This window comes from Spinacia oleracea, chromosome 5 (genome assembly GCF_020520425.1).
Source record: "Spinacia oleracea cultivar Varoflay chromosome 5, BTI_SOV_V1, whole genome shotgun sequence".
NCBI classification, from domain to species: Eukaryota; Viridiplantae; Streptophyta; class Magnoliopsida; order Caryophyllales; family Amaranthaceae; genus Spinacia; species Spinacia oleracea.
Window position 1 is genome coordinate 82,855,347 of NC_079491.1, and position 27,906 is coordinate 82,883,252.

Sequence of the window (27,906 nt, forward strand, 5' to 3'; positions counted from 1 at the left end):
GGAAATATTGCCGGAAACGGAAATATTGTCAGAATCGGAAATATTATCGGAATCGGAAAATAATTCCGGAAACGGAAATATTAAATATTTGTTCGAAACGGAAATTGATTCCGGAATCGGAAATATTAAATCTTGTTCGTATCGGAAATGAATTCCGGAATCGGGAATTTAATCGGAAGCGTATCGTACGAATTAGCATCGGACGAGGCCCGCTAGACGAAGGCCCAGCATGAAGCCAGGCCGTCGCCCAGCGAGCCAACGCGCACCATCGCACGCCAAGCCTCGACCAGGCCCAGCGCAAGGCCAGGCCCAGCCAAGGCCTTGGGCGCGCGCGCGAGAGCACAGCAGTGGGCCGAGCGCTGTGCGCCTAGCGTGGGCCGCAAGGCTTGCGCGGGTGTACGGTGCTCGTGCAATGCTTGTGCGGGAATCCTGAAGCAATCAGGATTCGAAGTGTGATTAAATCCTAAAACTATTAGATAATGATTATTTAATTAGAGTCCTAGTAGGGTTATAATTAAATAAATTAGTATCCTAATAGGATTCCAAAACCCTTTCCATAACTCTATAAATAGGTGCCTAGGGACACATATTTTGAGAGATTATTCAAGTATTCAAAGTGAGTTTTTGAGAGAAAATTCAGACACATTCCTTGACTAAAAGTGCCGAAAATCTTTAGTACCTTAAGGGCGATTCTAGTTGGTCAATCTTAAGGCGGATCCGGACGTGCTGTGGACTATCTACGGAGGGACGACACTTGGAGTCCTAAAGACTTGTTCTTGTTCGGTTCGGGCGCAGCTAGGGAAGGCACGCAACAAAGAGTATGCATCTAAACTATGCTATATGATTATGTGTAAATAATATGTATTCCTGGCTAAATGGTTTTTCCGCATGATTTATGAATTGTCATATGTATCATAACCTAACAGTGGTATCACGAGCCTCTTATTATTTTCATAATCTAAATTGCATGAACATGGTTAAATATTACAAATTTGCAAGAATTAAAAGGGGTGATTAATTTTCGTAATTGTTAATTAATTGCAAATTGCGTTTATTTAATTATACGTACGCAGTTTTTCGGCAGTTTCTTCGTTACTCATCCAAATCGAGTGATTTTTGTGTCAATTCCGCATGTAAAAGGCATTCTAAAATTTTGACAAAAATAGTGTTTTTCTGCCGAACCCAGAATTCTCAAATTCGAAGCCTAACTATGACTTTTCGAAGGTTTTAGTTTTTCGAATGCAAAATTTCGTAAATTTAAGATGTTAAATTAAATATTTGCGAATCTTGTTGATAAATCTTGAATTTTTGATTGACCTACTGTATATGTTTAACAAGTTTGAATGCCTAGCCTTGTTAATTATGCAATCTAATTTGTAATTATGATTAATTTGTTGAAAATTAGAATAATTTAGAATTAATTTGATTTTCATAATTAATTATAATTTAATTAGATACCTATGATTAAAAACCACCATAAAAATTGTAAATTTATGTTAAATTTTAAATTTTTATGACCTAGGCTTAAATCCATAATAATCGGAAATCAATTGAATAATAAATTTTCGATTTTTCGCCCTAAAATTATGAAATTAATATTATTTATTAATTTGTCATTAATTTTAAATATAAATTTTATATTTTTATGCGATTCGTTCATATAACTTGCACGCACAAAGCAATGGACGCTTCGTGTTACCCTTAAGGGGTGTTGTATAGTGCGGCACGAATGCAATGAGCAGGGGCATGGTGCACGAGCACAAGGCAGCAGCCCTGCCTTGTGTCGTGGGCCACGAGCTATGGATGAATGGGCATGGGCGAAGGCAAGGCATGGCAGTCGCGTGAGGGCAGCAAGCGAGCTGCGCCACAACGCGCACTGCCTCGCGCAAGCGCGCGGAGCCTCGCGCGCAGCGAGCGCAAGCTCGCGTGCCACGAGCGCTGCGCCCAGCGCTGGTCGCGCGCAGCAAGCAATTGCTCGCGCACAGAGAGCGATGGCTCGCGTGCAGCGAGCGCTGGCGAGCGCGCACAGCGAGCGATGGCTCGCGTGCATCGAGCGCTGGCGCGCGCGCAGCGAGCACCACTTGTGCGATGGCTTGCGATGGGAAGATGCAGCAGCTATGCGACGAGTGCATGGGCTGCGCGCACATGGCCAGTGATGGCTGTGTGTGTGTGGCCCATGGGCGTGCGATGCGTAGGGTGTTTGCGTTGCGATTAGATCGTTTTGAATGTTTAATTTGAAATTTTCAGTTTACTTAATTTTAATTAATTTTAAAATTAATAAATTATTTTCTTGTATTTTAATTTTGAATATTGTAATTATAATAAATTTTATTTATTCTAATTATTTTACTAAAATTAAAATCATGAATTAATTTAAATACGACTGAAATTCATATGAGCTTTAAATTTTAATTAAATTTGTATGTTTCCGGTTAGACTAGAAATACATTTTTATGTTTAAAATTAGTAAAACATACGAATTTATTGGTTTAAGTGGGAGCCCTTTTAGTCATAAACTCTTGATTAGGTCTACAAATCCTTAAGGTTAAAACAACTTGATTAGAATTAATAAGGACTGAATAATTGGTAGATTATTGGTGCCCTTGATTAATTGCTGCAAATGTTTACGTGATGCATAATGTGTTTTACTAACCAGCTATGTGGGCCATTCATGATAATGAATGGGTGAATGGTATATATTGTATATGTACTGTTTTGCAGGTTATGAAGTGACTAGTATGGCCCAAATAGGATAGAAAATATGGTCTGCGTACCATTAATTTGAATGTAATTGATCTAAAGTACCAAAGTCGTTTTTCAATTCAAATATGGTCTGCGTACCATCAAATAGTTGTAATTAGTTTTAATTATAGTTTATCCTATTTGAAGAAAATGGTGCCTCCCACGGAGATTTTCGAGACGGACTTTGAAGTTAAAGCTTCAAGATGAAGTCGGGCCATACTAGATCACATTTATCTTATGCATGCTTTAAGTTATTTATTGCTTTAAATATGTCTTAATTATGCATGAGATTGTGGCTTGATTATGTTGTATGATTAAGGATTTTAGTTCACTTAAAATCTAACCAACATAGTAAGACCCTTAAGTTCCAAATTTAAAAATTGAGTTAAAAGGTGCCATGCCAAAATATACACTTGCTTGGATATCCTTTACATCAATCTAGTAATAGTTTTCGCTCAGCGAGGTGTTACTTATTGGTCCTAAAGGGGCAAGGTACACAAATAATTGTGAGTACACGTTAGTTTTGGTGAAACTCAACGATATAAGTAAGGAGTCCTTTTATGTCGTGGCAAAATCGATAGGTTTACCTAATAAGTTCTTAGACGTACCTATCAACCAAGAGTAGTTTCTAGACTATTAGCAAAAGGCTTTTGCTTACCTAAAATGTTTTAGAATTGAGTCGACAAACTGTGCTTAATTCTTCAATGGTTTTAGGGTCTTGGAATCATTTTATTCACACCTGCCGGAACAATAAATTCGAATAAAATGCTAATAACTTGTTGAAATTGCATGATTGCTTTAATTTTCAAGTTATTACTCATGATAAATGTTTAGACTTTGCATGCTTCAATGTATGTTTTAATTATTGTTTATAATTAAATATCTTGCACTGCAGTAAATCCTTTTAGAAAGGTAACAGTAAATTTCCTCGATTGGTAGTGAATCCAAGAACGATTCACGGAAATGAGAAAAAGTGAGCAATTTAAAATGTACGTTTCTTATAGCGACTTTTATGGTTGTTTTCGAACATCAAAGTCGAATGGCAAACCAATTGGTGCTTGTGAATTCAAAATACACTGTAGTTTTGAGATCATAAAGCATTGAGTTTAATACGCTCAGCTTTACCAATGGTTAACAACCTAAACATCTTTGTCCATTTAATTCTCGAATGAGTCTAGTCCCTAGACATTCGAATAGATCGATGCTTAGAGAACTTTAGAAGCTTCTGGTAAGATCATCTAGTTGAAACAGAATATTCAACATAAATAAAATGGTAAGAACTCTGTTGGAATGACATCGGACATGTCTAACAAAGTATAAAAGTCAACGCTAAAGAATTCAATTCTTAAGACTATAAGAAAGGTTACAAGAAATAGGAAAACGAGGAACAAATGAAAGGAATTTACGATTCCGTTTCTACCTATAAGTTTATGTTTAAAGAGAAGTGACCTAGCAATCAAACTTCCTTGGTATCATATACCGCTTGAGGTTCTTACTTCAGTAATAACTCAAACAATGGAAGCTAGGATACACTAATGACCTACAAGTGGGAAATGAAGCATGGCAATGCTACAATAGTTGTAGGGTCATCTAGTTTGTTTTAAGTCCTTTCAAAGGCTGGAACTTAATGGCTATTTTGTTCCATAATCAGCATACCTAAATTTCTGCTTCAAACACAGAAAGACTCACATTCAGAAGAACAAAAACAATGCTTGTTTGTTTGTTTATTTGAATGAAATGGTCAATTACAGGTTGAGTCAATATGCTTGATTAAAACAAACAACTCTTTAAAGAACTTTACTAGGTTCAAATCAAGCCCTTGATTTGAGTTCCACTAATCTTTGGCATTGTTGCTTAGACCATGTCAACAAGTTAACATTCACAAGCTCTATTTTAATGGACTTTTGAAAGTTGATTGATTTCTAGTAACAAAAGATATGAACTATAGTTAGAACGCCTAGACAATAGAGTTCAAAGCTAAAGAAAGATTTTATGACTTTATTATTTCACATGGATTTGAGTGAATATAGGTTTATTTACTCAAATGTGATATAAGTTGAATCTGTTTGGCTAGTTCAAAGATTCAGAAGTATAAAATCCACTTGGCAAGAAATCATAAAGATCTAGGTTCGATCATGTTGATGATTACTTGAGACCAAATATGATCATCAATGATTGTGTGTTGTAATTTCACAATCTAGCTCCATAAGATATGGAATATCTACGTTGGAATGATCGAAGTCAATTGGTACTTGATTCGATCAATGATGAATCATAAAGACTTTTCCTATAATTTCTAAAACAAAATGCTCAACTACCACCAAACTAAACCAAATTCGTCAAAGCTATTGAAAAGAAATTTCAGAATAACTTTTCATAAAATATATCTAGAGAGTTGCAAAACTCAGTGGGAGCTTAGTGTTTGACAAACTAAGGCCCAAGTATAGATATATGTTTCATTGTGATTTATTCAAATGAGACACAAGGGTATTGTTTCTACCACGAATTTTTTAGAACATAATGTTTGTTTGCTCGAAATAATGTCCTTTTGGAGATTCGTTTCCAAAATGACAAGTGGGAGAAAATAGACCTCGAAAGTTTTCGAGGCGAACAACAAACATAAATGGACATTCCGGAGGCTTTTCGAAGTGCTTCATAAAATCCGAACTTATTCTTTAAGGACTTTAGAAGTGGCTTTTAAAGAATAGACATCTCTTAGAAGACTTTACAAGTGCTTCAAGGAGAACAGAATATTCAAAGGACTTTTAAGTGGCTATTGATATTCTGTTGTTTGATGTTCTATACCCTTGTAGGCATAGAGTTCAAGTCAATGAAACTATGAGATTCTTCTATTAGATAGTGAAGAAACATGGAGTTCAGGTCACTGAAACTATGCAATTCTTCTATTAGACAGTGAAGAAACCTACAACTTGCAGTCAAACTATTATCATGTAGATTAATGAGTTTGTGACCTGTAAGAAAGCTATGACGAAACCCAGATTCCCTAAAATGGTTAGAGGCCATATATAGACTCAAATGTTTTAAATGGTTAGAGGCCATAAAACATACTCAATGTTTTGATGATAAAATTCAAATTTTGTTGATTTGCAAGAATAGTTTCACACCTAATGGTTGCAAGTTTGTTTTAAGGATAAAAACCATCAAACATGAAATTGTGTTCACACACAAAGCTAGATTAGTTGCTAAAGGTTACAAGCAAATTCACGATATGGATTGTGTTGAAACCTCATGCAAAATCGTAATGCTTAAGTCTATAATTCAAGCAATGATTGCATATTGGTACATATGGCAATTGGATGACAAAACATCTTCCTCAGTCAAATGTTGGAAGAAACTATGTACATGGCATGTCATAGGATTTGTGGATCCAAATAAATACTTGAAAAGGAATGCTAACTTATGAAATCTAAGTACAGATTTAAGCAAGCAATTGGAATTGGAACTGTATTTTAGTGAAGCTAATAAGCATTTTAGTTTCATAAAATATACATAATTCTTATAGATATATAAGAAGTTTAGTGGGAGTACGTAAAACTTAATTGGTCCTATGTGTATCACACACATATCTCTCTATTGAGAAATAACATTCAAATACTAATGACTTAGATTTGAGATTATTCATCAATGATGGACCATGGCGGAACTTAGTACATACTGGGTATTAAGATCTATTTACAAAGATCTTATATTATTGTTTTGGATTAAGTAATGGCATTTACTAAATCAAACACGAAATACTCCATTGGAGATATTCGACCCATGTGAATAAATCTAAGTAATGAATGTTTGAACTATGTATAAGCATTTACTAAGTTAAACATCAAAGAATCTAATGAGATTCTTCACCTATATTATATGTCAAAGAATTTAGTTGGATTCAGTATCTACTGTAACTGAATGAGCTAAAGTTACATGAATAGAATTCAATTGGGAATTATTCTGCAAAAAATTTTATCATGTATGATATAATATGAGGATCGCCAAAAACGTATCGTATGACTTTAGCCATGACGAACATATACCAATCTCTATTGATCTAAGTAAAGATCAACTAGATTGAGATCAAGAATACTTATGGTACTTGAAAAGGTACATAGGAATAGTTCTTGATTCAAGGAAATAAAGATATGCTAAATATTGATGCTACACGCATAAACACTGGCAAAGGATCAAGCAAGACCCTTTGGAGTTAACCATTGATAAGGACGAGCTATAGAGCATCGTGTTTTGAAAATGGCAACATGGGTTGGAGACCATGAGTTGTTGCGTGGGAAATTAAAATATTAATTTCTATGTTCTAAGATACAGCTGGAAAGTCTTCCACATGTCTGTGAACTGCTTGGATAAGTAAATCCAAACAAAGCATCACTAGCAACCTAAACAGTTGAAGTAAAAGTACTTATTTCCTAAGAAACAATAAAACAGAGTTGTTTATATTAATGAGTTCTTCATTGAACTTGGGTAGATCACATGTCTGCTAACTTGATGGCTCTTCATTGCAAAATGCGTAGAACCACTATCGAAGTAAGAAAGACTAGATCACATAATAAACAAACTCAAAAGATCTTATCATCCTATCTCGAATATCATTCGATGAAAAGGATATTAAGATTGGCAAAGCATGATAACTAAACCTATGCAACAAGTGAGAAGCAACACTCACATTGTAGCACTGGAAATCAAGCATAGCTTTGAATTCCATGAAATGTTTTAAAGATGGGTTAGAGGCCCATGGTTGTAAAACATTGGGGTTGAACATTTATCATATATGAAATGTATTTTCATATTCCATTTAATCTTGGTTTAGTATTAAATGATGAGTCCCTTCAAATTTGACGAAATATTCAAGGTAGACTGTCAGGACCAGTCCTGTGACTAAGGAATGTCTATCAAGTGAACTTGAATGTCAAAGGTTGAAAATGGTCCCTAGTCGGAGTTTTCTATAAAATTGGACGCATAGAAAACGTTAGACGACTAGAATGCAAGATGACTAGTAGTTCTGTTTCTTGAACTATGTGGACATGGCAATGTCATAATCATTTGCATAGATACTTACTTTGAGAAGACTAGTATCGGACAAGACCTATGAAACTTTACTGTAAGAGATGAAAATCTGTCATAAGTAAATTTCATTAAAATTATTAGACACTAAATCCTCAATACCTGAGTGATTTGAGATTACTTGTTTGAGAACTGGTTGCTTTGACGTTGACCAACCGTCGCACCGTAAAAGGAGGCTATAAAGGCAACGCTCAGGTAATCACCTATCAAACGAAGTCTAATCTCAAGATTGCAAGATTGGGATTGTCCTCCCATAAATCGGGATGAGATGCTTAAAAGTTGTACAAGGCCACTCGGAGAGCTAGAAACTGTGAAATGCATGGCCGTGCTCGGATGAATCATAGGCTACGATTATCTGTTTATTTGATCAGTTTAACTCTGAAACCAAGAAACACCTCTAGACATAATAAGGATGACAACTCTTACCTTATGTTCAAGAGCAAGCATCGAGCGACAAAGGAATTAGGAAATGCACACTTGTCCCTAAGGACAAGTGGGAGACTGAAGGAAATAATTCCCTTGGTCCAAGTATGCATTCTATGTTTAGTCTAATAAATGCGGTTTAGTATTAATTAACAAGTTAATAATTCAGTGAGATCAAGTGAGCTGAATGCCTAGGTAGAGGCCGCTTCAGTTCAAGTGGAATTAATGATATTAATCCACAGCTTATTCTTGACTGAACCCGTAGGGTCACACAAATAGTACGTAAACGGATCAAGTATTTAATGGCATTAAATACTCCATCTACGGATATTCGGAATCGACGGATCTTGGTTTCAGTGGGAGCTGAGATCGTCACAGGCAAGAAATGAATACTCCGGAAACGATGATATTGCCGGAAACGGAAATATGGATCGTATCGGAAATATAAATATTATCCAAGTCGTAGATGTTGCCGGAAACGGAAACATGGTACGTATCGGAAAATATTATCGGAAATGGAAATATTGCCAGAATCGAAAATATTGCCGGAAACGGAAATATTGTCAGAATCGGAAATATTATCGGAATCGGAAATTAATTCCGGAAACGGAAATATTAAATATTTGTTCGAAACGGAAATTGATTCCGGAATCGGAAGTATTAAATATTGTTCGTATCGGAAATGAATTCCGGAATCGGGAATTTAATCGGAAGCGTATCGTACGAATTAGCATCGGACGAGGCCCGCTAGACGAAGGCCCAGCACGAAGCCAGGCTGTCGCCCAGCGAGCCAACGCGCACCATCGCACGCCAAGCCTCGACCAGGCCCAGCGCAAGGCCAGGCCCAGCCAAGGCCTTGGGCGCGCGCGCGAGAGCACAGCAGTGGGCCGAGCGCTGTGCGCCTAGCGTGGGCCGCAAGGCTTGCGCGGGTGTACGGTGCTCGTGCAATGCTTGTGCGGGAATCCTGAAGCAATCAGGATTCGAAGTGTGATTAAATCCTAAAACTATTCGATAATGATTATTTAATTAGAGTCCTAGTAGGGTTATAATTAAATAAATTAGTATCCTAATAGGATTCCAAAACCCTTTCCATAACTCTATAAATAGGTGCCTAGGGTCACATATTTTGAGAGATTATTCAAGTATTCAAAGTGAGTTTTTGAGAGAAAATTCAGACACATTCCTTGACTAAAAGTGCCGAAAATCTTTAGTACCTTAAGGGCGATTCTAGTTGGTCAATCTTAAGGCGGATCTGGACGTGCTGTGGACTATCTACGGAGGGACGACACTTGGAGTCTTAAAGACTTGTTCTTGTTCGGTTCGGGCGCAGCTAGGGAAGGCACGCAACAAAGAGTATGCATCTAAACTATGCTATATGATTATGTGTAAATAGTATGTATTCCTAGCTAAATGGTTTTTCCGCATGATTTATGAATTGTCATATGTATCATAACCTAACAGCCTCGTCTTGCGACGATTGACACGTTTTGGTTTTGGTTTTAATTTTAGATTTTCAGTTCGGAAATAATTTTAATTAATTTTAAAATTAATAATTTAAATTGTTTTCTCGGGATTTAATTTTGATTAATATAATTATTATAAATTTTAATTTATACTAATTATTTTACTAACATTAAACCTTGAATTAATTTAAATTCGTTTAAATCAACTGAAAATAAATTAAAATAAATGGATTCGATTATAATTTTATATGAGCTTTAAATTTTAATTAAACTTGTATGTTTCCGGTTAGACTAGAAATACATTTTTATGTTTAAAATTAGTAAAGCATATAAAGTAATTGGTTTAAGTGGGAGCAATTTTAGTCATAAACTCTTGATTAGGTCTACAAATCCTTTAAGGTTAAACAACTTGATTAGAATTAATAAGGACTAATAATTGGTAGATTATTGGTGCCCTTGATTAATTGCTGCAAATATTTATGTGATGCATAACGTGTTTTACTAACCAGCTATATGGGCCATTCATGATAATGAATGGGTGAATGGTATATATTGTATATGTACTGTTTTGCAGGTTATGAAGTGACTAGTATGGCCCAAATGGGATAGAAAATATGGTCTGCGTACCATTAATTTGAATGTAATTGGTCTAATGCACCAAAGTTTGTTTTTCAATTCAAATATGCACCAAAGTCGGGCCATACTAGATCACATTTATCTTATGCATGCTTTAAGTTATTTATTGCTTTTAAATATGTCTTAAATATGCATGAGATTTTTGGCTTGATTATGCTGCATGATTAAGGATTTTAGTTCACTTAAAATCTAACCAACATAGTAAGAGCCTTAAGTTCCAAACTTTAAAAATTGAGTTGAAAGGTGCCATGCCAAAATAACACTTACTTGGATAACCTTTACATCAATCTAGTAATAGTTTTACGCTCAGCGAGGTGTTACTTATTGATCCTAAAGGGGTAAGGTACACAAATAATTGTGAGTACATGTTACTTTTGGTGAAACTCAATGATATAAGTAAGGAGTCCTTTTATGTCGTGGCAAATTCGATAGGTTTACCTAATAAGTTCTTAGACGTACCTATCAACCAAGAGTAGTTTCTAGACTATTAGCAAAAGGCTTTTGCTTAGCTAAAATATTTTAGAATTGAGTCAAAATACATAAGTGCTTAATTCTTCAATGATTTAAGGGTCTTGGAATCATTTTATTCACACCTGCCGGAACAATAAATTCGAATAAAATGCTAATGACTTGTTTAAATTGCATGATTGCTTTAATTTCAAGTTATTATTCATGATAAATGTTTAGACTTTGCATGCTTCAATGTATGTTTTAATTATTGTTTATAATTAAATATCTTGTACTGTAGTAAATCCTTTTAGAAAGGTAACAGTAAATTTCCTCGATTGGTAGTGAATCCAAGAACGATTCAAGGAAATGAGAGAAAATGAGCAATTTAAAATGTACGTTTCTTATAGCGACTTTTATGGTTGTTTTCGAATATCAAAGTCAAATGGCGAACCGATTGGTGCTTGTGAATTCAAAATACAAATGTAGTTTTGAGATCATAAAGCATTGAGTTTAAACGCTCAGCTTTACCAATGGTTAACAACCTAAAATATTTTTCCATTTAATTCCCGAATGAGTCTATTCCCTAGACATTCGAATAGATCGATGCTTAGAGAAATTTAGAAGCTTCTGGTAAGATCATCTAGTTGAAACTTAATATTCAACATAAAATGGTAATAACCTTGTTGGAGTGACAATGGACATGTCTAACAAAGTATAAAAGTCAACACTAGAGAATTCAATTCTTAAGACTATAAGAAAGGGTACAAGAAATAAGAAAACAAGGAACAAATGAAAGGAATTTACGATTCCGTTTCTACTTATAAGTTTATGTTTAAAGAGAAGTGACCTAGAAATCAAACTTCCTTGGTATCATATACCGCTTGAGGTTTTTACTTCGGTAATAACTCAAACAATGGAAGCTAGGATACACTACTGACCTACAAGTGGGAAATGAAGCATGGCAATGCTACATTAGTTGTAGGGTCATCTAGTTTGTTTTAAGTCCTTTCAAAGGCTGGAACTTAATGGCTATTTTGTTCCACAATCAGCATACCTAAATTTCTGTTTTCTAACACAAAAAGACTCACATTCAGAAGAACAAAAACAATGTTTGTTTGTTTATTTGAATGGTCATTTACGGGTTGAGTCAATATGCTTAATTCAAAAAAAACAACTCTTTAACAATAAAAACTTTACTAGGTTCAAATCAAACCCTTGATTTGAGTTCCACTAATCTTTAGCATTGTTGCTTAGACCATATCAACAAGTTAACATTCATAAGCTCTATTTTGATGGAGTTTTGAAAGTTGATTGATTTCTAGATCAATTCAAGACAAGCTAGTCTTACTTGTTGAAAGTAACAAAAGATATGAACTATTGTTAGAACGCCTAGACGATAGAGTTCAAAGCTAAAGAAAGGTTTTATGACTTTATTATTTCACACAGATTTGAGTGAATATAGGTTTATTTACTCAACGTGATATAAGTTTGAATCTGTTTGGCTAGTTCAAAGATTCAGAAGTATAAATCCCACTTGGCAAGAAATCATAAAGATCTAGGTTAGATCATGTTGATGATTACTTAAGTCAAGAATGATCATCAATGATTGTGTGTAGTGAAATTCACAAATCTAGCTCCATAAGATATGGCATATCTAAGTTGGAATGATCAAAGTCGATTAGTACTTGATTCGATCAATGATGGACCATAAAGACTTTTCCTATAATTTCTAAAACAAAATGCTCAACTACCACTAAACTAAACCAAATTCGTCAAAGCTATTTGAAAAGTAATTTCAGAATATCTTTTCAACAATATATATATCTAAAGAGATGCAAAACTCAGTGGGAGCTTAGCGTTTGTTATTCAACAAACTAAGGCCCAAGAATAGATATATGTTTCATTGTGATTTATTCAAATGAGACACAAGGGTATGGTTTCTACCACGAATTTTTGAGAACATAATGTTTGTTTGCTCGAAATAATGTCCTTTTGGAGATTCGTTTCCAAAATGACAAGTGGGAGAAAATAGACCTCGAAAGTCTTCGAGGCGAACAACAAACATAAACGGACATTCCGGAGGCTTTTCGAAGTTCTTTAGAAAATCCGAACACGTATTCTTTAAGGACTTTAGAAGTGGCTTTTAAAGAATAGACATCTCTTAGAAGACTTTACAAGTGCTTCAAGGAGAACAGAATATTCAAAGGATTTTCAAGTGGTCGTTGATATTCTATTGTTTGATCGATGTTCTATACCCAAGTAGGCATAGAGTTTCTTCTATTAGATAGTGAAGAATCATGGAGTTCAGGTCACTGAAGCTATGCGATTCTTCTATTAGATAGTGAAGAAACCTACAACTTGCAGTCAAACTATTATCATATAGATTAATGAGTTTGTGACCTGTAAGAAAGCTATGACGAAACCCAGATTCCCTAAAATGGTTAGAGGCCATATATAGACTCAAATGTTTGAAATGGTTAGAGGCCATAAAACATACTCAATGTTTTGATGACAAAATTGAAATTTTGTTGATTTGCAAGAATAGTTTCACACCTATTGGTTGCAAGTTTGTTTTAAGGATAAAAACCATCAAACATGAAATTGTGTTCACACACAAAGCTAGATTAGTTGCTAAAGGTTACAAGCAAATTCACGGTGTGGATTTTGTTGAAACCTCATGCATAATCGTAATACTTAAGTCTATAATTCAAGTAATGATTGCATATTGGTACATATGGCAATTGGATGACAAAACGTATTCCTCAATAAAATGTTGGAAGAAAACTATGTACATAGCATGTCATAGGATTTGTAGATCCAAATAATGCTTGAAATGAATGCTAGCTTATGAAATTTAAGTACAGATTTAAGCAAGCAATTGGGAATTGGAATTGTATTTTAGTGAAGCTAATAAGTATTTTAGTTTCATAAAATGTACATGATTCTTATAGATATATAAGAAGTTTAGTGGGAGTACATAAAACTTAATTGGTCCTATGTGTATCACACACATATCTCTCTATTGTGAAATAACATTCAAATGCTAATAAGTTAGGTTTGAAATAATTCATCAATGATGGACCAAGGCGAAACTTAGTACATACTGGGTATTAAGATCTATTTACAAAGATCTTATGATATTGTTTTGGATTAAGTAATGGCATTTACTAAATCAAACATGAAAGACTCCATTGGAGATATTCGATCCATATGAATAAATCTAAGTAATGAATGTTTGAACTATGTATAAGAATTTACTAAGTTAAACATCGAAGGATCTAAGTGAGATTCTTAACCTATATTATATGTCAAAGAATTTAGCTGGATTTAGCGTCTACTAAAACTAGAATGATCTAAAGTTACATGAATAGAATTCAATTGGGAATTATTCTGCAAAAGAATTTATCATGTATGATATAATATGAGGATCGCCAAAAACGTATCGTATGACTTTAGGCATGACGAAGATATACCAATCTCTATTGATCTGAGTAAAGATCAACTAGATTGAGATCAAGAAAAACATATGGTACTTGAAAGATACATAGGATTAGTTCTTGATTCAAGGAAATAAAGATGTGCTAAATATTGATGCTACACGCATAAACACTTGCAAAGGATCAGGCAAGATCCCTTTGGAGTTAACCATTAACCAGGACGAGCTATAGAGCATCGTGTTTTAAAAATGGTAACATGGATTGGAGACCATGAGTTGTTGTGTGGGAAATTAAATATTAATTTATATGTTCTAAGATACAGATGGAAAGGCTTCCACATATCTATGAACTTCTTGGATAGGTAAATCCAAACAAAGCATCACTAGCAACCTATACAGTTGAAGTAAAAGTACTTATTGCCTAAGAAGCAATAAAATAGGGTTGTTTATGTTAAAGAGTTCTTCACTGAACTTGGGTAGATCACATGTCTGTTGACTTAATAGTTCTTCATTGCAAAATGCGTAGAACCACTATTTAAGTAAGAAAGACTAGATCACATTATAAACAAACTCAAAAGATCTTATCATCTATCTCGAAGAACATTCGATGATAAGGATATTAAGATTGGCAAAGCTTGATAACTAAACCTATGCAACAAGTGAGAAACAACACTCACATTGTGGCACTGGAAATCAAAGCATAGTTTTGAATTCCACTAGTTGTTTTAAAGATGGGTTCGAGGCCCATGGTTGTAAAACATTGGGGTTGAACATTTATCATATATGAAATGTAATTTCATATTCCATTTAATCTTGGTTTAGTATTAAATGATGAGTCCCTTCAATTTGACGAAATATTCAAGATAGACTTTCAGGACCAGTCCTGTGACTAAGAAATGTCTATCAAGTGAACTTGAATGTCAAAAGTTGAAAATGGTCCCTGGTCGGAGTTTTCTATAAAGATGGACGCATAGAAAACGTTAGACGACTAGAAGGCAAGATGACTAGTAGTTCTGTTTCTTGAACTATGTGGACATGGCAATGTCATAATCATTTGCATAGATAATTACTTTGGGAAGACTAGTATCGGACAGACCTATGAAACTTTACTTTAAGAGATTAAAATCCGTCATAAGTAAATTTCATTAAAATTATTAGACATTAATCCTCAATACCTGATTGATTTGAGATTACTTGTTTGAGAACTGCTTACTTTGACGTTGACCAACCGTCGCACCGTAAAAGAAGGCTATAAAGGCAACGCTCAGGTAATCACCTAACATACGAAGTCTAATATCAAGATCGCAAGATTGGGATTGTCCTCCCATAAATTGGGATGAGATGCTAAAAGTTGTACAATGCCACTCGGAGAGCTAGAAACTGCAAAATGCATGGCCGTGCTCAGATGAATCATAGGCTATGATTATCTGTTTATTTGATCAGTTGAAATCTGAAACCGAGAAACACCTCTGGACGTAATAAGGATGACAACTCTTACCTTATGTCCAAGAGAAAGCATCAAGCGACAAAGGAATTAGGAAATGCACACTTGTCCCTAAGGACAAGTGGGAGACTGAAGGAAATAATGCCCTTGGTCCAAGTATGCATTTAATGTTAAGTCTAATAAATGCGGTTCAGTATTAATTAAACAAGTTAATAATTCAGTGAGATCAAGTGAGCTGAATGCCTAGCTAGAGGCCGCTTCAGTTCAAGTGGAATTAATGATATTAATCCACAACTTACTCTTGACTGAACCCGTAGGGTCACAAAAATAGTACGTCAACGGATCAAGTATTTAATGGCATTAAATACTCCATCTATGGATATTCAGAATCGACGGATCTTAGTTTCAGTGGGAGCTGAGATCGTCAAAGGCAAGTAAATGAATACTCCGGAAATGATGATATTGCCGGAAACGGAAATATGGATCGTATCGGAAATATAAATATTATCCAAGTCGTAGATGTTGCTGGAAACGAAAACATGGTACGTATCGAAAATATTATTGGAAATGGAAATATTGTCGGAATAGGAAATATTGCCGGAAACGGAAATATTGTCAGAATCGGAAATATTATCGGAATCGGAAAATAATTCCGGAAACGAAAATATTAAATATTTTTTCGAAACGGAAATTAATTCCGGAATCGGAAATGTTAGATATTGTTCGTAACGGAAATGAATTCCGGAATCGGGAATTTAATCGGAAGCACATCGTACGAATTAGCATCGGACGAGACTTGCTAGACGAAGGCCCAGCACGAAGCCAGGCCCATGTCCGGCAAGCCAAGCGCCCAACACAACGCAGCCAAGGCCACGCCAGGCCCAGCGCAAGGCCAGGACCAGCAAGGCCAAGGCGCGTGCGCGCGGGCTGACGCTCGTAAGCTGCGAGTAGCGCCTGCTCGTGTGGGCCGCAAGGCCTGCACGGGCTGTGCGTTACGCTCGTGGTCGTGCAACGTTTGTGTTCGATACGAATCCTAAAGCTGATGGAATTCGTTCATTGATTAAATCCTAATCCTAATAAAGATAGAATTAGTTTAAAAGAGTTTTAATGAAATTCTAATTAAACTAATTAGTATCGTAATAGGATTCTAAATCCCTTTCCATAGCCTCTATAAATATGTAGCCTAGGTTCAAAATTTAGGCACGAGAATTGAAGTATTCAAAGGTAAGATTTTGAAGCAAAAAATCAGCCAAACACTTGCAACTATTTAGCCGAAAATCCTAGGAACATGAAGGGCGATTCTAGTTGGTCAAACTTAAGGCGGATACGGACATGCTGTGGACTATCTACGGAGGGACGACACTTGGAGTCCTAAAGACTTGTTCTTGTTCGGTTCGGGCGCAGCTAGGGAGGGCACGCTACAAAGTGTATGCATCCTAGACTAATTATATGATTATGTGCAATTAATATGATTCCTGGCATTAAGGTTTTTCCGTATGGTTTATGTTGTTCATATGTATCATAACCCGACACTAGCTCCACAAGATATGGCATATCTAAGTTGGAATGATCGAAGTCAATTAGTACTTGATTCGATCAATGAGGAATCATAAAGAATTTTCCTATAATTTCTAAAACAAAATGCTCAACTACCACCAAACTAAACCAAATTCGTCAAAGCTTTTGAAAAGTAATTTCAGAATATCTTTTCAAAATATATATCTAAAGAGTTGCTAAACTCAATGGGAGCTTAGCGTTTGTTATTCAACAAACTAAGGCCCAAGAATAGATATATGTTTCATTGTGATTTATTCAAATGAGACACAAGGGTATTGTTTCTACCACGAATTTTTGAGAACATTATGTTTGTTTGCTCGAAATAATTTCCTTTTGGAGATTCGTTTCCAAAATGACAAGTGGGAGAAAATAGACCTTGAAAGTATTCGAGGCGAACAACAAACATAAACGGACATTCCGGAGGATTTTCGAAGTTCTTTAGAAAATCCGAACACGTATTCTTTAAGGACTTTAGAAGTGGCTTTAAGAATAGACATCTCTTAGAAGACTTTACAAATGCTTCAAGGAGAACAGAATATTCAAAGGACTCACAAAGTTCCTGTTGATATTCTTTTGTTAGATGTTCTATACCCAAGTAGACATAGAGTTCAAGTCACTGAAACTATGAGATTCTTCTATTAGATAGTGAAGAAACATAAAGTTCAGGTCAATGAAACTATGAGATTCTTCTATTAGATAGTGAGGAAACCTACAACTTGCAGTCAAACTATTATGAAGATTAATGAGTTTGTGACTTGTAAGAAAGCAATGACGAAACCTAGATTCCCTAAAATGGTTAGAGGCCATATATAGACCCAATGTTTTAAATGGTTAGAGGCCATAAAACATACTCAATGTTTTGATGACAAAATTGAAATTTTGTTGATTTGCAAGAATAGTTTCACACCTATTGGTTGCAAGTTTGTTTTAAGGATAAAAACTATCAAACATGGAATTGTGTTCACACACAAAGCTAGATTAGTTGCTAAAGGTTACAAGCACATTCATGGCATGGATTATGTTGAAGCCTCATGCATAATCTTAATGCTCAAGTCTATAATTCAAGCAATGATTGCATATTGGTACATATGGCAATTGGATGACAAAACATCTTCCTCATTCAAATGTTCGAAGAAACTATGTACATGGTATGTCATAGGATTTGTGGATCCAAATAAATGCTTGAAAAGGAAAGCTAGCTTATGAAATATAAGTACAGATTTAAGCAAGCAATTGGGAATTAGAACTGTATTTTAGTGAAGCTAATAAGTATTTTAGTGAAGCTAATAAGTATTTTAGTTTCATAAAATGTACATGATTCTTATAGATATATAAGAAGTTTAGTAGGAGTACATAAAACTTAATTGGTCCTATGTGTATCACACACATATCTCTCTATTGTGAAATAACATTCAAATGCAAATGACTTAGATTTGAATTATTCATCAATGATGGACCATGGCGAAACTTAGTACATACTGGGTATTAAGATCTATTTACAAAGATCCTATAATATTGTTTTGGATTAAGTAATGGCATTTACTAAATCAAACACGAAAGACTCTATTGGAGACATTCGACCCATATGAATAAATCTAAGTAAAGGATGTTTGAACTATGTATAAGCATTTACTAAGTTAAACATCAAAGGATCTAAGTGAGATTCTTAACCTATATTATATGTCAAAGAATTTAGCTGGATTTAGTATCTATTGAAACTAGATGAGCTAAAGTTACATGAATAGAATTCAATTGGGAATTATTCTGCAAAAGAATTTATCATGTATGATATAATATAAGGATCGCCAAAAACGTATTGTATGACTTTAGGCATGACGAACATATACCAGTCTCTAATTGATGTAAGTGAAGATCAACTAGATTGAGATCAAGAAAAAAAATTATGGTACTTGAAAAGGTACATAAGAAAAGTTCTTGATTCAAGGAAATAAAGATATGCTAAATATTGATGCTACACTCATAAACACTGGTAAAGATTCAAGCAAGATTCCCTTGGAGTTCACCATTGGCACGAATGAGCTATATGCATTGTGTTTAGAAATGGCAACATGGATCGGAGACCATGAGTTGTTGCGTGGGAAATTAAATATTAGTTTTTGTGTTCTAAGATACAGCTGGAAAGTCTTCCACATATCTGTGAACTGCTTGGATAAGTAAATGTAAACAAAGCATCACTAGCAACCTAAACATTTGAAGTAAAAGTAATTATTGCCTAAGAAGCAATAAAACAAGGTTGTTTATGTTAAAGAGTTCTTCACTGAACTTGGGTGGATCACATGTCTGCTGGCTTAATGGTTCTTCATTGCAGAATGTGTAAAACCACTATTGTAGCAAGAAAGACTAGATCACAAAAAAAACATACTCAAAAGATCTTATCATCTATCTCGAAAAATATTCGATGAAAAGGATATTAAGATTGGAAAAGCATGATAACTAAACCTATGCAACAAGTGAGAAACAACACTCACATTGTGGCACTGGAAATCAAGCATAGCTTTGAATTCCATTAATTGTTTTAAAGATGGGTTTGAGGCCCATGGTTGTAAAACATTGGGGTTGAACATTTATCATATATGAAATGTATTTTCATATTCCATTTAATCTTGGTTTAGTATTAAATGATGAGTCCCTTCAATTTGACGATATATTCAAGATAGACTGTCAGGACCAGTCCTGTGACTAATAAATGTCTATCAAGTGAACTTGAATGTCAAAAGTTGAAAATGGTCCCTGGTCGGAGTTTTCTATAAAGATGGACGCATAGAAAACGTTAGACGACTAGAATTCAAGATGACTAGTAGTTCTGTTTCTTGAACTATGTGGACATGGCAATGTCGCAATCATTTGCATAGATACTTACTTTGGGAAGACTAGTATCGGACAGACATATGAAACTCTACTGTAAGAGATGAAAATCTGTCATAAGTAAATTTCATTAAAGGCATGGCCGTGCTCAGATGAATCATAGGCTATGATTGTCTGTTTATTTGATCAGTTGAACTCTGAAACCGAGAAACACCTCTGGACATAATAAGGATTACAACTCTTACCTTATGTTCAAGAGCAAGCATCGAGCGACAAAGGAATTAGGAAATGCACACTTGTCCCTAATGACAAGTGGGAGACTGAAGGAAATAATGCCCTTGGTCCAAGTATGCATTTAATGATAAGTCTAATAAATACGGTTCAGTATTAATTATGCAAGTTAATAATTCAGTGAGATCAAGTGAACTGAATGCCTAGCTAGAGGCCGCTTAAGTTCAAGTGGATTAATCCACCGCTTACTCTTGACTGAACCCGTAGGGTCACAGAAATAGTACGTAAACGACTCAAGTATTTAACGGCATTAAATACTCTATCTAATGCATATTCGGAGTCGACGGATCTTCGTTTCAGTGGGAGCTGTGATAGTCAAAGGCAAGTATGGATGATATTGCCGGAAACGGAAATATGGATCGTATCGGAAATATAAATATTATCCAAGTCGTAGATGTTGCCGGAAACGGAAACATGGTACGTGTCGGAAAATATTATCGGAAATGGAAATATTTCCGGAATCGGAAATATTGCCGGAAACGGAAATATTGTCAGAATCGGAAATATTATCGGAATCGGAAAATAATTCTGGAACCGGAAATATTAAATATTTGTTCGAAATGGAAATTAATTCTGGAATCGGAAATGTTAAATATAGTCGTATCGGAAATGAATTCCGGAATCGAGAAATTAATCGGAAACGCATCGTACGAATTAGCATCGGACGAGCTTGCTAGACGAAGGCCCAACATGAAGCTAGGCCCGCGTTCAGCAAGCCAGCGCGCCACACGAACAGCCAAGCCCAAGCCAGGCCCAGCAGGCCGTGGCTGCGCGCGCAGTTGCGAGCAGTGGGCTGCGAGCAATGTTGCTGCGCTCGCGTGGGCTTGTAGCTCGCGTGGCCGAGCGGCCATGTGGGCTGTGCGCGGCCATGGCCTGCACGCTTGCGGGTCATGCTCGTGTAGTGTTTGTGCTTCCATATGAAACCTAAAACGTATAGGATTTGTTTGTTGATTAAATTCCTAATCCTATAAGATAAATTAATTAAATAAGAGTTCTGCTAGGATTCAAATTTAATTAATTCGTATCCTAGTAGGATTCGATTGCTTATTCCATGGACTATAAATATGAGATCAAGGCTTATAATTTATAACTAGTTTGAAGTATTCAAAGTTAAGAATTTGAGCAAAAATTCAGTCATACACTTGCCCATAATAGCTGAATATTTTAGTACCTTAAGGGCGATTCTAGTTAGTCAATCTTAAGGCGGATCCGGACATGCTGTGGACTTTCTACGGAGGGACGACACTTGGAGTCCTAAAGACTTGTTCTTGTTCGGTTCGGGCGCAGCAAGGGAGGGCACGCTACAAAGAGTATGCATCCTAATTATGCTAATTGTTATGTGGCAATTAATTTGGAATCCTGGCTTTTATGGTTTTTCCGCATGATTTATATTCAATTATATGTATCATAACCTAACAATTGGAACTTTAGTATAACCAGAATAAACATCAAGAAAAAAGAAAAATGACTGACCAGCAAGTTTTTCTAGCATTTGGTCGATAAAATGCAAGGGAAAGTGGTCTTTCCTAGTAGCTTGATTAAGTTTCCTATAGTCTATGCATACTCTCCAACCATTAGGAACTCTAGTGGGGACAAACTCGCCTTTGTTATTCTCAACAACTGTTATTCCACTTTTCTTAGGGACCACATGAATAGGACTTACCCATTGAGAATCAGAAATAGGATAGATCACATCCGCATTTTTTTTTTGGCAAGCAAGTAATAAAATTTATTGATCACCCAAAACAGTTTACACACAGGCTAACCTGTTATCAACAGGAGCATACAAAAAAGCTAAGAAACCTTACCTAAACAGACCCACCCTTTACAGGTTGAAAAACCAGTCCCTATCCCTTGTACTTGCTTTACTACTTATGAGATTAGTCACTCTACCCTTCACTTCAGTTTGTACAGCCTGAACAATACACTTGATACTAGGAACCTTCAAGTTCCACACTGTAGAGTTCCTTGCCTTCCATATGTGGTACACCAGACATGCAATTTCAGTGTATAAGATGGTTTTATGAACCTTGCTTCTACCATATCTCTGGATCCACTTCAAGAGAGGTAACATGGAGTTTCTGCCTTGTTGGAATCCCAACCAGGCCAAGACCTGCTGCGTGCAAGCAGTGCCAAAAGAGCACTCAAAAAAGAGATGCATTGTGGATTCAGTGCCAGTCCCACACACAGGGCACAAATCATCAGTGCTGATATTTAACTTATACAATCTGTCTTTAGTCTTTAATCTGTCCAAAAGAGCAAGCCATAGAATGAATCTATGTTTAGGAACACTCAACCTGTTCCAGACATAAGATTGCCATTGAACTTTGGCTCCTTGAGTGCAAACTCACTGTAGGTGTCCCTGATGGAGTACTTGGGCTTAGCCAGCCATTGAGTAGAATTGAGTTGGTGATTGCAGTGGCTTTTGATTTTGCATAGTACCTTTACTACCCAGCTAGCAGCAGTGGGGGCAGTGAAATGGCTCCAATCTTTGTCTTTCACATAGACAGTATGGATCCACTTGACCCATAGGTTGTCTTGCTTTTGAGCAATAGCCCATACCTGTTTCCCAACAGCTGCTTGGTTCCAAATTAAGATGTTCCTAAACCCAAGACCCCCCTGTGCTTTTGGTTGACATAAATTATCCCAGGCAACTGCTCCTGGTCTGCTATCATCATAGGTGCCAAACCAGAGGAAAGATCTGCATACAGCTTTAATTTTTTTAAGAATAGCACTAGGAAGCAAAAACATTTGAGACCAGTATACACAGATGCTCATCAGGACAGAATTCACTAGTTGAGCTCTACCAGCAAAGGAGAGATTCCTAGAGCTCCAAATTTTGATTTTGGAGGTCATTTTATCAATGAGGCAATCACAATCCTTAGCTTTCATTTTCTATGGACTGACTGGAACACCAAGATAAGAAAAAGGAAGAGATCCCAACTTGAAACCAGTAAGAGTGGCCATTTCCTGTGATTGAGAATCAGACATGCCACGGCAATAAAGAGATGATTTATTGGCATTAACCTCTAGCCCAGTGGTGTCAGAAAACCATTTCAAACCTTGTAGAGCTAAATTCACAGACTGAGCATCACCTTTACAGAATAGAAGAAGGTCATCTGCAAAGCAAAGGTGGTTAAGCTTTAATCTTCTCCATCTAGAGTGGAATCCAAAATCAGTTTGATCACCAATGGATGTCATTGCTCTTGTGAGATACTCCATGCAAAGAGTAAAGAGCAATGGTGACAAAGGGTCACCTTGTCTCAACCCTCTTCTTGGGTGAATCAGTTCTGTAGGTGCTCCATTGATCAGAATTGAGTATTGAGTGGTTGTCAGGCAAGTCATGATCAATTGAATAAAATGAGTAGGAAAACCCAGGTCCAGTAGAACTTCCTCAATAAAGTCCCACTCAACTATATCATAAGCTTTTTTGAGATCCAGCTTCATCATACAGTTAGCTTGAAGTTGACCTTTCCTGTACATCTTGATTATATCCTGGCACACCAGGACATTGTGGAGAATGGATCTCCCTTTCACAAAGGCTCTCTGGTTAGGACAAATGATATCTGGCAGCACTGAACCCAACTTATCACACAAAAGCTTGGATATGCATTTGTACAGAACTGAGCAACAGGCTATTGGTCTGAAATCACTTACTGTAGAAGGAACATTTATTTTTGGGATCAAGGTGATTGAAGTGACATTAATCTCTCTTAGCATTTTCCTAGTTTCAAAGAAGTCATTCACTGCAGCAAGGAGATCATTCTTGATGATGTCCCAGGACCTTTTGTAGAAGTGGCTATTGAAACCATCTAAACCAGGAGCTTTATTGCTTGGTATGCTATCCAGAACTCTCTTGACATCATTCAAAGAGGATTTACAACTGAGAGAATTCCTGTGGGTCTCAGTGAGCCTTGGCCCTCTATCCATGATGCTTTTCTGGATGGGAATCCTGTTGTCTTTTTTGTAGCAAAAAAGGTTCCTGTAAAAGTCCAAGAAAGCAACTTGGACCTCCTTAGGTGAATTCACCCACACCCCTGCAGCATTTTGAATGGAATGGATGGTATTGTATTTCCTTCTTTGTTTGATGCTCTGATAAAAGGCTTTGGTGTTTTCATCTCCCTTTTCAAGCCAATGCACTTTGGCTGTTTGGTGTAGGAAAGACAACAGATTGTCTTGTGCTTTCCTTAGTCAGCTGCAGCATTTTTCCCTGCTGTAGATAAATCAATGTTGGTGGGATCAGAGTTAAGTTTATCCTGAATCTTAGCCAGATGGGCTTGTATCTGAACTTTGGTTGCCTCAACATTGCTGTAACCAGTTTTGTTTAGGAGTTTCAGATCATGCTTGATCTATTTCAGCTTCTGAATGATTCTGAACATCACACAACCATAAATATATTTTGACCAGTTCCTTTCCACAATGGGTATGAACTCATCTGATGATGTCCACATGTTATAAAATCTGAATGGCTTCTTCTGGTGTATGGTGGGGTAGGAACTCAGAACCATGGGGCAATGGTCATAGGTGCCTCAGGGAGGTATAAAGCTTCTGCATTGGGGAACATAACATCCCATGCAGAGTTGGAGAGAACTCTGTCAATTCTAGAGAACATAACATCACATCCGCATTTATCCATTTAGTAATTTCCTTTTGAACAACTTCCCTCATTGAAGGGTTTAACCTTCGTTGAGTCTCTCTAGTTGGTTTAGCATTCTGTTCAAGAAATATTCTATGCATGCATAAGGTGGGACTAATACCTTTTATGTCTGCTAAAGTCCATCATATTGCCTCTTTATAATTTTTAAGCACATTCAACAACTTTGCTTCTTGAATTTCATTTAATGAGCTTGAAATAATCACAGGCAATGTCTCATTAGCATCCAAATAAACATATTTCAGATTAGAGGGCAAGGGTTTTAACTCTAAAATAGGTGCTTGCACAATAGAAGGAATCAATTTAGGCACAGATAAAGGCAAAGAAAAATCTGACTTTTCATTCACATCAACCACATCAGACGCGGCTAGAACAGAAGAATAAGAAATTTCACGCATATAATCAGGAACATCATTTTCAAACAGTTTGTCACACCACTTATCAAATACATCTTGAGCCATCCAATCAAAAGCATCAAAATTATCTATAGAACTGACATTATTGATATCACTTGGGTATCTCATAGCATCAAAAATATTAAATATAATTATTTCCCCATCAAATTCCATAGTTAAGTTACCCTCATGAACATCAATTTTAGTCTTAGAAGTTTTTAGGAATGGTCTACCAAACAACAGTGGAACACTATCGCTTCTATAACCCATATCAAGAACATAAAAATCAGCAGGAAATACCAATTCATTCACTTGCACAAGTACATCTTCTAAGACTCCTATTGGAAATGCGTTAGATCTATCAGCTAACTGAATAACAATAACAGTTTTAGACAACGAACCCACATTTAAAGTATCATAAACAGATTTCGGCATAACTTTAATGGAGGCTCCTAAATCTAGCATACACCTATCAAACTTAGAATCTCCAATTTTGCAAGGAATACAAAACATGCCAGGATCCTTACACTTAGGGGGAAGTTTCTTTTGAATAATAGCTAAAATATTTTCCCCCATACTTACCTTTTCAGAAGGACGAAACTGTCTTTTGTTAGTACATAGTTCCTTAAGAAACTTTGCATAACGAGGTACTTGTTTAATGGCATCAAGAAAGGGAATATTGACTTCAATTTTCCTAAAGTTTTCTAGAATTTCATTGTCAAGACTCTCTTTCTTAGCTTTAGCAAATCGAGAAGGGAAAGGAGGCAATTCTTTAAAACGAGAAACAACAGAATCAGATTCGGTTTTACTCTTCCCTTCATTTTCTTTTTCATTGTCCTTCACAGTACCCTCACTTTCCACTCTTTCCCCTGATCCAACTTTAGGATTGACTTCTATCTCTTTTTCAACTTCATGACTTTTCATTTTAGGCCCAGTTAATACTTTACCACTCCTAAGTGTGATAGCTTTAACATGACCATTGGGATTAGGGATTGTTTGTGATGGAAGTTTACCTGATAGTTGAGTTTCAAGATTACTCAGAGAAGTGCAAATCTAACCTATTTGAGTGTCTATGTGATGAAGGCGCGTGTCAGTTTTCTTTTGATACTCAACACCCTGGTTATGAACTTGCCCTATTTGATTAGTGAGTTGTTTAACTAAGTCTTCTAGTGAAGGACCAGATTGGGGTGGATGATTAGGTTAACCATATTGCCTTGGTTGATTAGATTGTGGAAGTTGTGGTCTATTTCCAAACCTTAGATTAGGGTGGTCTTTCCAACCTTCATTATAAGTCTGTGAGTAAGGATCATATTTTCATTGACCAGAATAACCACCTATAGCATTCACATCTTCAGATTGCAGGTCAGGGAATTTATCAGTAGGATGAGACTCATTATAGCAAATTCCACAAACTCTATCTTTAGACTCGTTACTAGCAACAAATTTAGACACGGGAGTAGTTAAGGTAGCAATTTGTTGAGCATTTTCTTGTAATTGATTCTGAATACCAATTAAATCAACTCCATTTACTCTTTTAACATCATTTCTAGTACCATGTTGTTGGGTGTTTTGAGCCATATTAGAAATTAAATCCCTAGCTTGGGTTGGTGTTTTATCCACTAATGCACCCCCACTCAAAGCATCTATCATAGCCCTATCAGTAGGCAATAGGCCTTCATAAAAGTATTGAATTAATAGTTGGTCACTAATCTGATGTTGGGGACAGGATGAACATAATCTCTTAAAACGTTCCCAATACTCATACAAGGAGTCATTATCATGTTGCCTAATGCCACATATCTCCTTCTTGATGGATCCAATTAGACTTGCTGGAAAGTACTTTCCTAGAAAAGTTGATACCATAACATTCCAAGTCGTAATTGATCCAGCAGGAAGATCATACAACCAATCTTTAGCCAAATCTTGCAAAGAAAAAGGAAAAGCATGCAATCTAATATGATCTCGTTCAACTCCTTCAAGATTCATAGAAGAACTAACAACCTTAAACTCTTTAAAATGTCGATGAGGATTCTCACCTGATTTCCCATAGTATTTGGGAAGAAGATTAAGGAAACCTGAATTCAGTATGAGGGGTTTGTCTAGCTCTGGAAACACAATGGACAGAGGATCATCACCCGTATTTGGGGCTGCCATCTCCTTCAAAGTTCGTTCACCCATTTTCGCTCCTTTTAGACTATCTTCTGTTGGTTTAACTTCCTATGGTTTCACCTCTTCTGGTTGATCTATTTGAAAGGCGTGGATTAATCTCTCGTGACTTATGATGTTCACAGAATCGATATACTTCCTGATTCGCTTGAGTTTAGGATTAGGTGTTCCACCGCTCATTCACCTGAAAAGTAAAAACTTAAAAAGTTAGTTACTATTCTCAAGATTTAAATGAATGCATTTAAAAAAAGAAACTGGACATTCTAAAAAGCCTTATTTGTTGTTATGATTTAATCTTTCTGAATATGGGGTACAAAATATAAACTGAATACATAATGGAT

At 36.0% G+C, this 27,906-nt stretch overlaps 1 protein-coding gene and 1 non-coding gene across 3 annotated transcripts in view; one reads left to right on the forward strand and one right to left on the reverse strand.

The window, feature by feature from the left end:
• Nucleotides 1-22,180: 22,180 nt before the first annotated feature.
• The window catches only part of LOC130461964 (uncharacterized), a 31,708-nt gene continuing 25,982 nt past the window's right edge, over nucleotides 22,181-27,906 (reverse strand). For both annotated transcript variants that reach the window (XM_056830284.1, XM_056830283.1), the window contains exon 3: nucleotides 22,181-27,749. In XM_056830284.1, the coding sequence (XP_056686262.1) occupies nucleotides 25,130-26,323 (1,194 nt within the window). In that variant the 5' untranslated portion in view covers nucleotides 26,324-27,749 and the 3' untranslated portion in view covers nucleotides 22,181-25,129. The remainder of the gene's footprint in view (nucleotides 27,750-27,906) is intronic.
• LOC130462284 (small nucleolar RNA R71) lies at nucleotides 27,107-27,215 on the forward strand. The gene has a single exon (XR_008922381.1). It is a non-coding gene; the product is annotated as a small nucleolar RNA R71 (small nucleolar RNA).